This window comes from Talaromyces atroroseus (assembly GCF_001907595.1).
Source record: "Talaromyces atroroseus strain IBT 11181 chromosome Unknown scaffold_0, whole genome shotgun sequence".
NCBI lineage: Eukaryota > Fungi > Ascomycota > Eurotiomycetes > Eurotiales > Trichocomaceae > Talaromyces > Talaromyces atroroseus.
In genome coordinates, this window is record NW_017971432.1 from 2,420,030 (window position 1) to 2,435,070 (window position 15,041).

Genomic DNA, 15,041 nt, shown 5'->3' on the forward strand with positions numbered 1-15,041 from the left:
TCTAAATAACAAGTTTAGTCATGATTGAGTACCCGATGCTAAATGATGCCTATACCTATCCTTGTCCGTGCGGTAATTAACAGACTGAAACAAACAAGTGAACGCCCTTTTACATAGCCCTCGCAACGGGGAGGGAGGTATCGCTGAACAAGATGACCCGAAGGAAAATAAATAAAAAGTGAGCGGAGTGATTATGCAGCGTTCTCCTTCTGTCCAGCATCCGGATTTAAATAATCGTCCCTCTCTGCAGCCTCATACTCCTTAATCAAATCAACCACAACAGCCTTGGCCTCATCAAACTCACCCAGTCCTTCCGAAAAGGGCGCTTCTTTCTTATACTGATCCAGGAAGGCATTTCGCTTCCTCAGTCTATCATACTGCTGCACAATGCGTTTGAACAACGTCGCAACCGATGTGTGGTTAGCAAGCATCAGCCCACTGACGCGGTGCGTATGTTGAATATAAGGCGATTTCTTAGTCAGCGCAACCTGTATACTGGCAGGGCCCCAGGGAATGAACGAGGCCAGACGCCGTTCACGGATTCGCAATAACGATTTGTGCACATCTGTCGGGTCTGCTTCGCCCTGGATGATGTTTAGAATGCTTATGTAGCAGCTCGATTTGCTCGGTGTGACTGAGACCATGCGGTTTTTGGGCTGGAGGAGCCGTCGCATGACGTCAAGGACTGTAGTTTTTCGCACCGTCTTTGCTTGCTCGATGTTATCGCTTGTGAATGGTGTGAATGATGTGACGAGGAAGTGTGCGCGGGGTGTGGGTATGAGAGAGGCGATGATGCCGACGAGATCGTTGTGCATGTAGCCAGGGTAGCGAAGTGTAGTTGTTGACGCTGACATGACCGTTGAAACCTATAGATTGTTAGCGAATACTCCTCGCATGAAGGATGAAGATCCATACCAATTGGTTTGTCTGTTGAAACGACGGCTCCTGCACATGCATTCTATCGGCAACAATTCTCGATAGAGCGCCATTGTCCAGTACGACAACAGAGTCAGCATCTTGCGTCAATCGCCGCATCGTCAAGAGACTGTTGTACGGGTTGACAACGACATCTGCCGCCTGTCCATCTGGAAACACCGAGTATGTGTGTATAAGTTTCTTAGGAAATCGATCATTCATCCGTTCGAGCATGTAGCTTCCCAGGCCGGAGCCCGTCCCTCCCGCGATAGAGTGCAGTAACATGAAACCCTAGAAATATGCGTCAGGACACGCCTACCACAGAATATCGGGATTTGCTGCAGCAATAACAAACCTCCAGCGAATCACTGCCATCAGCTTCCCGGTCAATCATGTCAAAGATCTCCTCGTGCACGTGTTCACCCTGCGCATATCCCGCAGCCCAGTTATTTCCTGCTCCGCTTCCCTGGGGGTCTATGAAGAAATTCTCGGGATTGTAGATATTTCGATAGGGTCCGGTTTGAATGCCATTGATCACCTACCAAGAAGTCAGGCCGAGCGAAGTAAAAAAGAAAATCCGACCACTTACCCTAGGCTCGAGATCGAGCAGAATCGCTCGAGGAATATACCTTGTGTCATCACTCTAGCCAACGGGAAAAAAACATGTTTCAGCATTGACATACGAAAGCAGTACGGATACGTGATAATAAAGTCGACTGACCTGGTAGAAAAAAACATCTTTGCGATCTCCGCCCTCAGTTGCGAACTCCTCCAAATTCCCATCCTGGTTTATGCCATGTTCGAGACACAGCTGTTGCCAGAACTGGCTGCCGACTATCGCAAGCAGTCAGTTTTATGCTTGCTTGCTTTGGTTAAAATATACTGGCTGGCAGTCTAGCGATTGTAGCGGGGTTGCACTCGAAACGCACCGTTGTTGCCGCATTGGCCTGCTTGGATTGTGATGATTTCTCTAGAGATGGGGAGACAACGATTAATTCAATTATTGACAAGCATATACTGGGAATGACATCCCAACCTACCTGGGCATTCTATGTTGTTGTCAATCATGAGCAAGTTGGCGAATCTCGAGGTTGAGATGTTGAATTGTAAGACGCGTTGGTGAAAACGCGTTAGGCCGCGGAGGTGCACAGAGTCCGCTGATGTGATTGGCTGTGCGTCTTATCGTTATAAGTGGGAAACAGCATGCTGTTGCCTCAGGTACCAAGTTATATCTGTGTAGTTCTTCAATTTTTGTTTTTTCCTTTTTTGGCATGCACTTATATGACTGTGATCGTACGGGATAAACACTTATGAGTTTCCAGATACTATACAAGACATGACGTTTATTTCAGGGATCATTTTCGAACTCCAACACTGACTCCTCACGACCCGCGCCATAAATTCCTGCCAAATCTCCTCTATTTCCCATGTGCTCCTTGACACTGACCATATCGTGATCTGCCAGCTCCATGTCTCTCATGGTAGCACCTAATTTGCCTGCTAAGCCAAGGGCATGGCGGACATCTTTCTGTGCCAGGTCAACAGCAAAGAGAGGCTCAGCCCTCTTGTGATAATTCCGGTGCGCATACAGGAGGAATATGCCACATAGGGACCAGGAAAAACGGCCTCAAAGGATTGGTGTAGGGTATCTGTCCCCAGACCAGACTTTTCAGCGACCACTAACCCCCCAGCAATAGACTCCACCATGCTAATGACGAAAGTATTGCCCAGAATCTTCAACTGAGAGGCCTTGGAAGGCTCCTGATTGTCTTGGCGATCACACCCGTTGTATATGGCTTGACCTGCTCGATCGCCTCCTTTGGACCGGCCAGCACGCAGATTACCAGTCCCGCATCGGCCATCACGGGTGCACCGAAGACTGGGCTAGCCACAAAGAGTGTTCCATGCTCCTATATTTGGGCAGCAATGGATGTGGTAGTATCTGGGTGGACGGTGGAGCAGTCCGCGAAAATCTTATTCTTGATATCCCCAGAGCTGATGCTGAGCTTGACAAGACCCTTGATGGCAGCATCGTCACCCACGCAGGTGAAAATGATATCCGACTTGGAGACAGCTTCTTGCACCGACTCGGCTACCACTGTTCCAGGGTTCTTGGCCTGAAACTCGTGGGCCCTGCTGGCAGTGCGATTGTAGACGATCCAAGGGGGGAGGGGGAACTCAGGGAACCTTTTGCGGCCAGGTTCTTGGCCATTCCCTGGACCGCTCTTAAATTTCACAGATAGAAGAAAACTTGAAGTCTACATACCCGGCCTATGTTACCTAGGCCTAGCTAGGTAAGCTGAGGTGCTATCTTATAAAGCGTTGCAATGAGGATTTTCGATACCAAGCGGAGATGGCCTTTACCAATTGATATAATCGGCGTAGAGGAATGTTTTGTATCGACGATTTGAAAGAAATTGTTCACCTCGATTCTAATTATGACGTGTACGTTGGCAATATCTTTATGCTTTTTGTTTTCCTCCTTACAATTAACATCAGGGCCACTGGTGGATTAGGTGTACATTGTGGAACTGCCCATTCCACACGGCTGGAAACGGTAACTGACGATATCATCACTATCTATATCGTTATACCAGTGCCACCGGTGGGAGACCAAAAAATGTTAGGACAACGTCATGTCTGATTGATAATCATTGCTACCAGAATATTCCTTTGTGGATTTTGGGTAGAAACTGCATTTAACTTCTTCCGAACCAAAGTATCGCTAAGAATGATCCACTTATACGCCACGTTCAATTCAATTACGTTTGACTACGATAATATTGGAAACATGTATGCTATATATATATATTGGGCACCGGTGTCTTCTAGCAGTCAGCGAGATACAACCTCTATACCTACCTAACAGCCCTATCAAACGACCAAGCTTGTCCGATACCTAGGCTTGAAGATGACTACCCAGAAGGCCGTTGTCATCACTTCTCCAAAACAGGAGGGTCTGGTTAACAACAGGCCTATTCCTGTTCTCCGCGATGATTATATCCTAGTCAAGACTGTCGCCGTCGCTCTCAACCCTACTGACTGGAAACATATTGCTTTCCTCGCGCCTCAAGGCGTTCTAGTGGGATGTGACTATGCTGGTATCGTTGAGGAAGTGGGAAAGAACGTCAAAAAGCCATTCAAGAAGGGCGACCGCGTCTGTGGCTTCGTACACGGCGCCAATGCTGTGCAGCCTGAAGATGGGGCCTTTGCCGAGTACATCGTTGCCAAGGGAGATATCCAAATGCATATCCCGAGCAACCTCAGCTTCCAGGAAGCGGCAACCCTTGGGGTGGGCATTACTACAGTGGGTCAGGCCCTGTATCAAAGCTTGAAACTTGCACTGCCTACCGAGCCCATCAAAAAGCCGGTTCCCATCCTCATCTATGGCGGTTCAACAGCCACCGGAACGCTAGCTATTCAATTCGCCAAGTTGTCAGGCTACACGGTTCTTACTACCTGTTCGCCGCATAATTTCGATCTGGTTAGGAGCCTCGGTGCGGATGCTGTTTTCGACTACAAGGACCCGAACTCCGCCAAAGAAATCCGCACTTACACTAAGAACGACTTGAAATTGGTCCTGGATACCATTTCACTAGATAGCAGCGCTCAGTACTGCGACAATGCCATCTCTACTGAGGGCGGAGAGTACAGTGCTCTTCTAACGGTCAAAATTGAGCGTGCTAACGTTAATGACCGCTTAACCCTCGCCTATACTGCTATGGGCGAAGGCTTCAAGTTTGGCGACACAACAATTCCTGCGAAGCCTGAAGACAAGGCTCATGCTGAGATGTTCTGGGCGATCGCTGAGCAGTTGCTGGCCGCGGGCAAGATCAAAGTTCACACCCCGAAGGTAAACCCTGGCGGGTTGAAGGGCGTCTTGGAGGGAATGAAGCTTATGAAGGAAGACAAGGTCAGCGGAGAGAAACTAGTCTACAATGTTGGCGACACTTTGTAGATAAGTCAGCATCTTATACTTTTATCTTTTTACCTAATTTTTGATTTATTCTTCTCTTTCTTTTTTCCCGCTTCAATGATGGATCACTCTCCTATGCTAGACGTAACATAAACCATACATAGACATGTATCAGCGCATAGCATGTATTCAGGTTGCTCAGTAGATTTTTCAGCCGGACTTGACTTCCAGTTTCAGTTAAAAGGTGGAGTGATATCAAAATCGGCATGATCTGAGGGCGAGTTAGGGCTTCGATGAGAAGTGGAGAGCTCAAACTTTAAGGCGGCAATGTCTAGTCCCAAGGAGGAATAGTTTCCGCAGAATTGGCAAACTTGAGTCTTGATTTATAATCCAAATTTGAAGTTTGTTAGTTCGCAAAAAATGAATTTTCGAGATATTGTGGATAAATCATTATCCGGGTCTTCTATCTATCTCTAGTAGTATTAAGGCCAGGGGTACATAAGTGACACAATACATCCTGAAGCAACTGTTGCAACTGTGATAATAACTTGGAGTCAAAAAATATTTGCAATTTTATCTCGTGCAATATGTCTTCTACCATCATCTGGCCCCAACAATATCTCCCGGGAACCACGGACAACTATGTCTCGAATGAGATATTCGTGGCAGGCATCACCGCAGAACAAGTGTGGCCGTATCTGGTGAATATTACCAAGTGGGAGTCCTATTACAACAACGTCAGCCAGATCACACCACCCAGCTCCGGCCCAATCCTACGCAAGGACGACAAATTCAGCTTCTCTACCTTTGGATTCCCACCGCTACAGTCTCAAGTGTGGGAGTCAGTAGCGCCTACAGCTTCTTCGCCAGGACGACTGGCTTGGCGCGCGTGGCAGGATGGCGATGAAGAGACCGCCCTCGACGTGTATCATGCGTGGATTGTCGAGAATACCGAATGGGGGGTTGTGCGCATCCTAACGCAAGAGGTGCAAGTCGGGAAGCCTGCTGCTGAGCTGGCAACAGCGAGACCCAATCCAATGTTGAATGGGCACCAAGATTGGTTGGACGGATTGGCGAAGATAGCCAAGGCAGGAGGGAACTGAGGGAAAACGTCCCCTGCTAAGGAACGATCATTGAGATGTTCTTGCCCCTTTCAGGTTGACTTCGTACGCAGTACAGGTCTAAACATTGAACTAGATTCGTTAGCCAGACCTGCGAAGTCTCAGGATGGATCATGTTGAAAGCGTTTCCTCACGTGTAAGATTTAGTTGTACATTATGCATAGATTCTTTAGGGATGGAAAACGGGCAAATACCAAAGATTACCTAGGTAAAATAGCTTAAATCAAGTCTAGCTCTACTGCTTTAGAATACTACTAGGTACGAATCTAACATTTGTTGGACTTATCAGGTAAAAATGGCGAGGATGCGTTGAGGATAAATTGGGGCGTCTATATACATATTAGCGTACTTAGCTACCTAGGTATCGGTACAAAGTACTGCTAAACTTGAGCCTTGCAGGCGTTGACCAGCAAGCCAACCCCTGCTACAATGCCATCGACTATATGCACATCCTCACCGTCACTTTCTCCATATGCTCTTATACATCCTGCGCGGACTGCCTCTTCCATTCCGGCCATCCCGGCACAGCCCAAGCACACGGCTCGCACCGGATGTGATGTACCCTTGAGCAGCCTCTCAGTCGCATCAATCATGCGTCGGCGCACTTCTTCCGGCGGCGTTTCATGTAGTTCCACGGCCGTAAGCCCCGTGGTTTCGACACCCGCAAAGCGCGCAACAGACGTTGGGATTATTGTACTTGAGCTTGTACTCGAAGCAGGAGAAGAAGCAGCAGCAGCAGAGCCATCCGAGCTTGGCAAATTAGCCCCTTTTCCACTTCCTTCATTCTCCTCGGGCCCATTGATCATAGCCGAAACAGCCTTTGTAAGCTCCGGCTTCCACACGGCACCCGTCGTCACAATGCCAAAGGTATCCTGCGACTGAGTCTTGCGATGGCTCCATTCCGTCTGTAGATTGAAAGCGCTCATCAGCATCAGCGAGCTGGACACGCTAGCCTCGAAGATGCCAGTGACGTATTTCCGGGATTTCCGGGGATCTATAATCTCACTCCCGGCAAGCACATGCAACGTGCCGGAGTCGGAGCGGCGAGCTTTACTCTCGAGACCCCTGATTGTCGCACGCAGCATACCCACAAGCGGATGCGCCGAGTAGCATGCGACCAGGAAGGCGTCATATTGCGGGATTAGTGGCTCGACAAAGGGGCGGCAGTGGAGTGCTGATTGCACACTGTCAGCGCCTGAATTGATGCTGGGCACGGGCTCGATGACCCGGCCATCTGGCAGTGTGACGGATTGGTTGGGGGCAGTGAAATAGTCGACATGGATGCTGATGTAGTTGAGTTGCGCGACGATGGGCTTTAGGGCGTCGGTCATGGGGGTTGAGGAGTTGGGGTTGACGATGAGGATCTTGAAGGTGGGGTCCGCCATTGTCGCTGGCATCAACTGCGATGCGGCTGGGGATGGATGATATATCCAGTATCGTAGACTATTCTTAATGATCAACGGAGTAGCGTCAATAGATGTGCAAAGCAATGGGCTCGGTATACTCTGCGAAGGGCAAGATACATCTGGAGAGGAGGCCTGTGCAGACACGTCCCCTTTATGTACACCACCTGCACAGATTAGTTATCTTCTACTTAACTATCGCTCGTACTACTATGACGTATTCGGTGCAGAGATTCTCAGCACACCGACAGATATCATCTATCTTCGTGCACATAAATTCTCAGGCCGAAAAGGTACATAGGTACCCAACTAGTATATCACAATCGCAATAGAAAATCCATGTCTACTTCGTAAAAAGAGCCGCCTGAGTATCATACGTGTACTTGAGTTCCTTGTGCCAGTAAACCGACGTAGTAGGTTTGGACGCCAACCACGCCTCATCCAGAGCGTCCACCACATCCGGAGGAAGCGGACCCTTCTCCAAATCCGCCAGGTTGCCTTTCAACTGCTCAAAGCTGCTGACGCCAATAATCACCCCGTCATCCCCTCCGTTCACGTTAAGCGCAGAATGGTGTCGGATCCAGCGGAATGCGATTTCTAGCAGAGTCAGGTTGTGCTTGGAAGCTGCGGTCTCGATAAGCTGTAATGCCTTGAAGGTCTCGTCTTTGAAGTATCGGTTGCGGTATAGTAAACCAGAACTGGCATTGTCGCTGAACCGCCCTTCGCTTGGCTTGATATCCTTGCTTTTGATCTTGCCGGAAAACAGACCGCCTGCGAGAGGGTTGTAGACGACGATGCTGATGCCGTATCTGCGCAGCGCGTGCACGAGCTCGGTCTCGATTGATCGTGCTATATTCGTTGGCACCAAAACTCAGGCACAGCCGAATGATATGTATGATGATATACTTACTGATAGCATTGTACATAGCCTGATAAATAGTCGGACGCACCCAACCTCTCTCAGCAGCTAAAGTCACAATCTCCGCGACCTCAAAGGCAGTGAAATTGCTAAGCCCCAGCTCCACAAACTTGCCCTCCTTGTGCAACTTGTCAACCTCCTCCAGAGTCTCAGCGAACGGCACCGACCGGTCAGGCGCGTGCAAATAGAAGATGTCGACTTGATCCGTGCCCAGCTCTTTCAGCGAAGTCTCAAACAACTGGCGCAGCTTCTCGGGCTTGTGCATGCCATCCTCCGTGGGGTAGACCTTGGTAGCGAGTTTGAGCCCGCGCTCTTTCCAGCGAGCCTCGCGCGTGAATGCCTCTTGCTTGCCGCCGACGTATATACGAGCTGTGTCGACTTCATTGTAGCCCTGGGATTGCAGGTAATCAAGCTGCTGGTTGAATTCGTCGAGGCTGGTGACACGGGCGCCGCTGCTTGTGTCGGGGCCGAATGTCATCAATCCGAGGATGACACGGGGTTTTCCGGTTGATGCGACGAGAGGCATCTTGAGAAGCGGGGCAGGTGATAGGATTGATGTAAAGGAGACGACGAATGGATGGCAATAATGGCGAGGAAGAGCAGGAGGAGGAGTCGAGTTACCACACCCTTGCTCGTCGCGGGGTAGCCCCTCCAAGCCCCATTCGCGCGTCATTCAGCGTGATTTCTTTATATTATTCATGTCGTGAGTTTGCTTCCAGAACACGCCTGAACCTAAAGGACTTTTTGCGTGCCAACACATGATAAGATAGCACCATGTAAGAATATCCTAGTGAACAAAATTTACTCTCAATTCCGAGAACATTGGCCTCATTAAAAATAACGCATGTCACCAAACCCGATGAATCAGGCTTGACTCCGCTTGAGGGTCTTTTCCTTGATTCCGAGTTGGATTTTGATTGCACTCCGAGTTCGCTGTGCCGACTAGTAAGCTGGTCTCCGCATTTTTGAAATTATTGACCCGCCGAGCCGCGTACGATTTTGCTTGTACGGAGTATCAAGTAGACAAGTAGACAGCCGATCCCGAGATGCGCAGCGATGCATTTCTTTCGGGGCAGATATAGTACAAAAATAGTTTAGACAATAGTAGTAATAACGATAGGCTCATTGTTTTGATGGCTGGACCACCGTATACACGTAAGCAGGCTTTTAGATGAGGACGGTCGAGTCCAATTGTTCTTAGTGTGTCCAAGTCCAAGACAACGGCGGGCTGCATGATCGGTGGCAAGGATTCGCAGGCAGTTGGATGTCAAATCGGACGGGCTAGTAAGGGTAAGGGCGATTTCTCGACCAGAGTCATACACATAGTACATACACTGACATGGCTGAGATTGACAGGAGATGACAAGCATAGAGTTAGACTATATAAAAGTACTGTGCTATGATTGGCCACTCGCAAGTAAGGAGCTGGGGCATCTTACACGTCCGCCAATCAGCACCCCTCCTCGCCCACCGATCTTGCCGGTTTCAGCTAATGAAGATTGCCACGACAGCGCCTGATTGGTGGGCGTCCCCACCACCCCCCGGCAGCGGATCGTACTACCGTCGACCATCTGCGGTAGCACCCCAGACTCAGATCCATCCATCCATTCATTCATTCAGTGAGGAACTGTTAATCGACCTATTATTGCTGATGGCCACTATTTTAATACGGAGTAGAATAAATTGAACTGGTATAATTAATCATTAATTAGTTGTTTAATTGCCATGCTGGCTATTTGCTGGGTCCGAGTATAAGTCGAGGCCTTGCTTGAAGATCAATGTCTCAGCGATTACTGATTAACTAGTTAGTTAGTGTTAGTTATGCGTTGTCATGAATCATCACGGCAAGCTGGATATCCGACTGGGCGGCTGATTGGATGCGACGCTGGATACCGAAAATTCAAAAATCTTGCTGCTACTACCTAACAAGCCTAATCATGGCCCTGCATATACTTCGGAGCAATGAACCGTTCAATAACGAGTCTAGTCTGTCCTACCTAACTGATACGGTGCCAGGGGCGCAAATAAAAGTTGGCCAAGTCAATCAATTAATATTACTTGGTACTATCAGTGTTCGCGATCCCCTAGCAACGGCTCTTAATGCTACGTAGACTAACTAGTACGTACTTGGCCAACTAATAATCCTTGCGCTTAAGACACTCATTTACGAGTTCTCGCGCGCCAATCAGGGTTCGCTGGGGCTTTGGACTTCGCGATCAAAGAGCCGACACCGTCGCCAACAATGCCATTATCAGCAGAAGGCCACACATCGAATGCGAATCCACGCAGAAATACTCCGTCGTCGATAATGGATTTCAGTTATCAGGATAATTATAGTAATAAATAGACTGGCAGAATGCACAACACGGCGCTACGTCGTTAGCTGGCGCTGCCGTGGGCCGCCGCCTGCCCAATCAGCGACCGCGTGTGCCTGGCCTTATTTCTGACGGGGGCCTGGCTGCCTGAGGCGCCACCCCGGCCGGCCTGCGCCTGCCCCAAAACACCTCCTTCTCTCTCCCGCTCTGAAGCTTCAATAATCCCTTTCTCTCTCCCCCTCTCCTCCTCCTCCCTCTCCCTTCCCTCTCTCTGTTTCCCTTCTCCCTCTCGGCCTCACTGCCTGTTGCAGGGCTTATTCTTTCTTTCTTTCTTTTTGCTTTAGTCGTTTCTGGTTTTTTTGCTTGTCTTTTATCTTTCCTGCATATTCTTTGCCCCCGACAGATAGAGAGACACACACACAGAGAGAGAGAGAGAGAGAGAGAGAGAGAGAAAACGTACTTCCGTCCACATTACGGTTGAAAGCCTCTGGCCCGGTTTGGTGGCCGTCCGTTCATTACAACCGCTTATTTTTCCTCCTATCGGCTTTTCAAAAACCTGTTGTCTTCATATTTGAGTCTTCAGCCGCTCATCGAGATTCATTCGTTGGAACCTCTCGCATCGCCCTTCCCGCTCCGCCCGTGTCCAACAGACAGCCTTCATGCTCCCGTTCTCATGCTGACGGCCTCCGGCTCGCTGAAGCCTGACGTTCGACTGCGCGCCCATTGAATCTCAATAAAGTCTTGCGACAGTCTGGAGGCCTACATGTTTACGACTCGCGATTGTGAACCCAAACTCTTGATGATCGTCGTACAATAAAGACGTTGTTGTTTCCATCTTTTGAACGAACTCGATTTTTTTTCTTCTCAAATTCTTATTCTGGTCATTAAATTTGGCAGGTAATTTCATTACTCATGGATTCAATGCCATACCCTTCACAACGACTCTCCGTTGGAACGATGGATTATAATCCAGATGATCACGACGGTATGACTATGCCAGCCCGACCTCCGAATCCGCCCTTTCAATTCCCAGCCCGAGCATCTTTTGATGCAACAAGCGATAATGTTCCTCCACCCCTTCCGCGTTTCTCCTTCAACCCGGGCAATCTACATGCTCCCACGCCGTCAACATCCACACTCACAGCTCCTCGGCCTATGGGCCACCGACGGCGCCCCAGTGAACTGATCGGGGGAGAAGGTCCTCCAAGCCCTCGAATGTTGGGTACGAGTCCTGGAGCTAACGATGGAGAGAGTGCCAATCCTACACAGCCAGCTATGGGCGCAATACCTCGTGGCCCTGGCCGACGGGGACACGCTCACCGGCGCTCTCAGGCCATGTCGAGCATGGACCTGACCGCACTCACACTATCGGGCCCTCCGACATTGATTGTTGGAAGTGCGCCTACATCTCCTGCCGATAACAAACACGAATTCCAGAACCACATTCGCCCAATGTCCCGTTCAGCCATCGATTTGATCCCACACCCTAGCCCCCCTGCGTCGCCGGCTAAACAATCGAGCCATCTACGCTCAGATGTCCCTATTGCTGAGCCCAGACCTCGTCCAGTATCGATGATTTCCACAGACACATCTAGCAGTCTATCTACCGTTCGACCAAATCATTCCCGGGTAAGTAGCGCAGTGCCCGGTAACAGGGTTGACGATTCTTCTACAGAGGCTGTCAAGGCTCGTCCAAAGACTGCTGATGCAACATTACTCGTTTCGAAGCTGCACAAACCATCAGAACCTCTTCCGGATACGGAATTTTTACGGAGAACTTCACTGGGTATGGGCCCGCTGGGTTTACGTCAATCATCTCAAACTGAAGATGTCTCGGAGACAGAATCTATCAAGGAAAAGAAACCCACGAAGAAGGACAAAAAGAAGAAGGGGAAGAAGAACAAGAAGAGAAAAGAGGGGGAAACAGCCGGCTGTGAAGACGGAAAGAAACGGAGTAGTACTGAACAAGAACTTGGTCATACACAGGAACCCGCCGCAGAGAAATGGGATTCAGCATCAAGTTTCAATTCACGGTCCGGCGCTGAAGATGGTCACCCTAAAATATTGGATGTCTCTCACAGCAGAAAGCAGAAGAAAGTGCGAACCTGGGCTGGCGCGATCTTCCCTTTGAAGAACAAGCGGACACATGCCAAGAGACCATTATCTAGACGGAGTCCGACGCCGCCTCCTATTCTCACACGAACTAACTCCGACATGGGCTCGATAGAGGTCAATTTCGACGAAGACAACACTGTCATCATCAGGACGCCTACCAACACTATCACACCAAACCAGTCTTCTCAAAACACAACGGAAACAAATGACACTACGTTTGAGGCCTCGTGGAAGCCCCGCAGTTTCTATGAGCAGGGCGCCGAAAATGATACATTCAGCCCTGTCATTGACCTCGATGCAGCGCTGGGCCCCTTCAATACCCCCGAAATGAGTGCTGGCCGCGTCGCTGGTAGTGCTTTCTCGCAAGCAACTAAGCGCATGTATAGCGGTGGCCGACGCGGTGAATTCATTGGACCTGAGATGCGCTATCATCGACGGGCTGAAAGTGCCCCGGAAATGCCTCCCTTTGATCGCAGTGTGCTCGGCATTTTCCCTCGTCTCGACACCGCCATGGCTAACGCTGATGTATTCTATGAGGAGGAAGAGGATGCGTTTCTAGCTGAGAATGATTCCCATCCAGAGGGAAATAATCTTGTGGCAGATAGCGTGGATGCCGAGATTTCCAGCGTCATTGAGGAAGAGAGTGAGGATGAGCTAGCCCCTTCTAGTAGTGAGACTTTGCAAGCCATTGTTTCGCAACGTACCCCCACGATGGGACTTCCCCGTGATGATGGACTCGGTATTCAGGTGGCTGAAGAAACTGCTTCCGTTGACGACGGTCCCGGGGACTCTGTATTTGAGGATGACGGGGACTGTGATGACGGCAACAACAACAACAACAACAGCGAGAACAATGCATCGTTGCACCCACAAGTACACAACAAAAAGTCCGTGGAAATTGTAGAGGTTGATCAGTGGACACACTCTCGCGCAACACACCATTCCAATAGTCCTGATGTATCTCCTCACATGATAGCCGTTGACAAACGGCCTTGTTCGTCACCACTTGATCTAAATTCCGGTCTTTCACAACTGACACTTCCCTCTCGACATGCTTCGAGCTCTGCATTTCCATCGCCCGACCCCTCAAATATGTCCTTTGAAGGGCCAAGGTCCGCAACAGCTTCATCAATGACTGACAACACCACATTCAACCACTCTTTACACGACCAAAGACATAGCTCATTCGAAGATGTCCCATCATTGAGCAGCAGTGCATCTACGCGGACGAATTTTAGAGGGCGATTCTCGTCTAGCTTTTATCCTCGTTCGTCGGGTGAAAGGCTCGAATCCTTCTCGAATCCAATGCCGCCTCGAACTAGCCAGTCGAACTCGGCAAAGCGAGCCAGCCTGGTTAGTCTGTCCAGACTAGTCGGGGGTTCATATGGCGAGAGGAGCAAATTGAGCCACGAAGAGAAGCCACCCGCAGATGAGATCGAAAAGACTCGCCGACGAAGTCATCGGGTCAGCCGGTTGATGTTCTGGAAGTCGAAAGACAAGCAGAACAACAGTTGATTCATTTCGGCACATCCATCTTCTTTTCAGTCATCCGTTCATTCCATTTCGGGTTCTTTCTCTTATTATCACGGTATAGGCTGGGCGCATTACGGCTATTCTGCTTAATGAAATGCCCGATATTTCAATTCGAAGGGCATTGGGTAATGGCGGCGTCAATTTTCCTCTTTTATCTATTTCATATTTCTCTTCTCTTCTCATATTATTCGAGTCTATGTATTTATGCCGGCGCATTCAGGATGTACAGCCCTAACTGGACGATTTTTTTTTCCTTCTCTCATTCTTGCAAAAGGTCTCGTATGAGTGGTTGTTTTTTTATTTACCATTCAGTTTGAAGAGCGGACGGTTTTGTATCTTTCTGTTGGCTTTTTCTTTTTCTCTTTTTTCATTCATCATTGCTAGTATTTTCTCTTCTATTTTATTCACTTTATCACAACACTATCATTATCATTACCACACCCTCATTTTTTCATTCCTTTTATTTCCTTCTCATCAATCTTCGCTCTAGACGAATCAATGACATGTCTACCTCAGTCCCTGCTTTATTGACCATTTATGTATGCAATGGGAGCGTTTCCTTGCCGAGTCTCATGATTTACCTAGGTAGTAAGTAGTGTTTAGTTACATGTCATTCGATGGACAATCATTTTATTATCATATACGGTCATGCGCATACAATAGATGTCTTCACGTAGTTTGATCTATTCGCCCTGCCTGAGGTGTCTAGATGTGTGCCCCACTCCGTTGCCCAATTTTATAGAAAACATTCTTATATCTCTCGCCACTGTCAACTCTGTCTACACTATATCTTGTTGAAACTAA

General features: G+C 49.0%; 7 protein-coding genes across 7 annotated transcripts; 3 read left to right on the plus strand and 4 right to left on the minus strand.

Annotated features, from left to right (window-relative positions):
• Window positions 1-191: 191 nt before the first annotated feature.
• Window positions 192-1,963, minus strand: UA08_00857 (Tubulin gamma chain; the record flags this gene model as incomplete). Its single annotated transcript, XM_020260709.1, has 7 exons — window positions 192-866; window positions 916-1,206; window positions 1,271-1,453; window positions 1,505-1,558; window positions 1,637-1,749; window positions 1,845-1,885; window positions 1,956-1,963. The coding sequence occupies 7 exons, from the start codon at window positions 1,961-1,963 to the stop codon at window positions 192-194; spliced, it is 1,365 nt and encodes a 454-aa protein (XP_020124550.1).
• Window positions 1,964-2,825: 862 nt separating this feature from the next.
• Window positions 2,826-3,411, minus strand: UA08_00858 (hypothetical protein; the record flags this gene model as incomplete). Its single annotated transcript, XM_020260710.1, has 2 exons — window positions 2,826-3,140; window positions 3,403-3,411. The coding sequence occupies 2 exons, from the start codon at window positions 3,409-3,411 to the stop codon at window positions 2,826-2,828; spliced, it is 324 nt and encodes a 107-aa protein (XP_020124543.1).
• A 415-nt stretch (window positions 3,412-3,826) lies between these two features.
• On the plus strand, window positions 3,827-4,873 carry UA08_00859 (Protein TOXD; the record flags this gene model as incomplete). Its single annotated transcript, XM_020260711.1, has 1 exon — window positions 3,827-4,873. The coding sequence occupies one exon, from the start codon at window positions 3,827-3,829 to the stop codon at window positions 4,871-4,873; it is 1,047 nt and encodes a 348-aa protein (XP_020124544.1).
• A 545-nt stretch (window positions 4,874-5,418) lies between these two features.
• UA08_00860 (hypothetical protein) lies at window positions 5,419-5,934 on the plus strand (the record flags this gene model as incomplete). The annotated part of the gene is made up of 1 exon (XM_020260713.1): window positions 5,419-5,934. The coding sequence occupies one exon, from the start codon at window positions 5,419-5,421 to the stop codon at window positions 5,932-5,934; it is 516 nt and encodes a 171-aa protein (XP_020124060.1).
• Window positions 5,935-6,332: 398 nt separating this feature from the next.
• UA08_00861 (hypothetical protein) lies at window positions 6,333-7,337 on the minus strand (the record flags this gene model as incomplete). Its single annotated transcript, XM_020260714.1, has 1 exon — window positions 6,333-7,337. The coding sequence occupies one exon, from the start codon at window positions 7,335-7,337 to the stop codon at window positions 6,333-6,335; it is 1,005 nt and encodes a 334-aa protein (XP_020124059.1).
• Window positions 7,338-7,698: 361 nt separating this feature from the next.
• UA08_00862 (hypothetical protein) lies at window positions 7,699-8,800 on the minus strand (the record flags this gene model as incomplete). Its single annotated transcript, XM_020260715.1, has 2 exons — window positions 7,699-8,204; window positions 8,266-8,800. The coding sequence occupies 2 exons, from the start codon at window positions 8,798-8,800 to the stop codon at window positions 7,699-7,701; spliced, it is 1,041 nt and encodes a 346-aa protein (XP_020124058.1).
• A 2,746-nt stretch (window positions 8,801-11,546) lies between these two features.
• On the plus strand, window positions 11,547-14,219 carry UA08_00863 (hypothetical protein; the record flags this gene model as incomplete). Its single annotated transcript, XM_020260716.1, has 1 exon — window positions 11,547-14,219. One exon carries the CDS (start codon window positions 11,547-11,549, stop codon window positions 14,217-14,219), a length of 2,673 nt encoding a protein of 890 aa, XP_020124057.1.
• Between the last annotated feature and the right edge of the window lie 822 nt (window positions 14,220-15,041).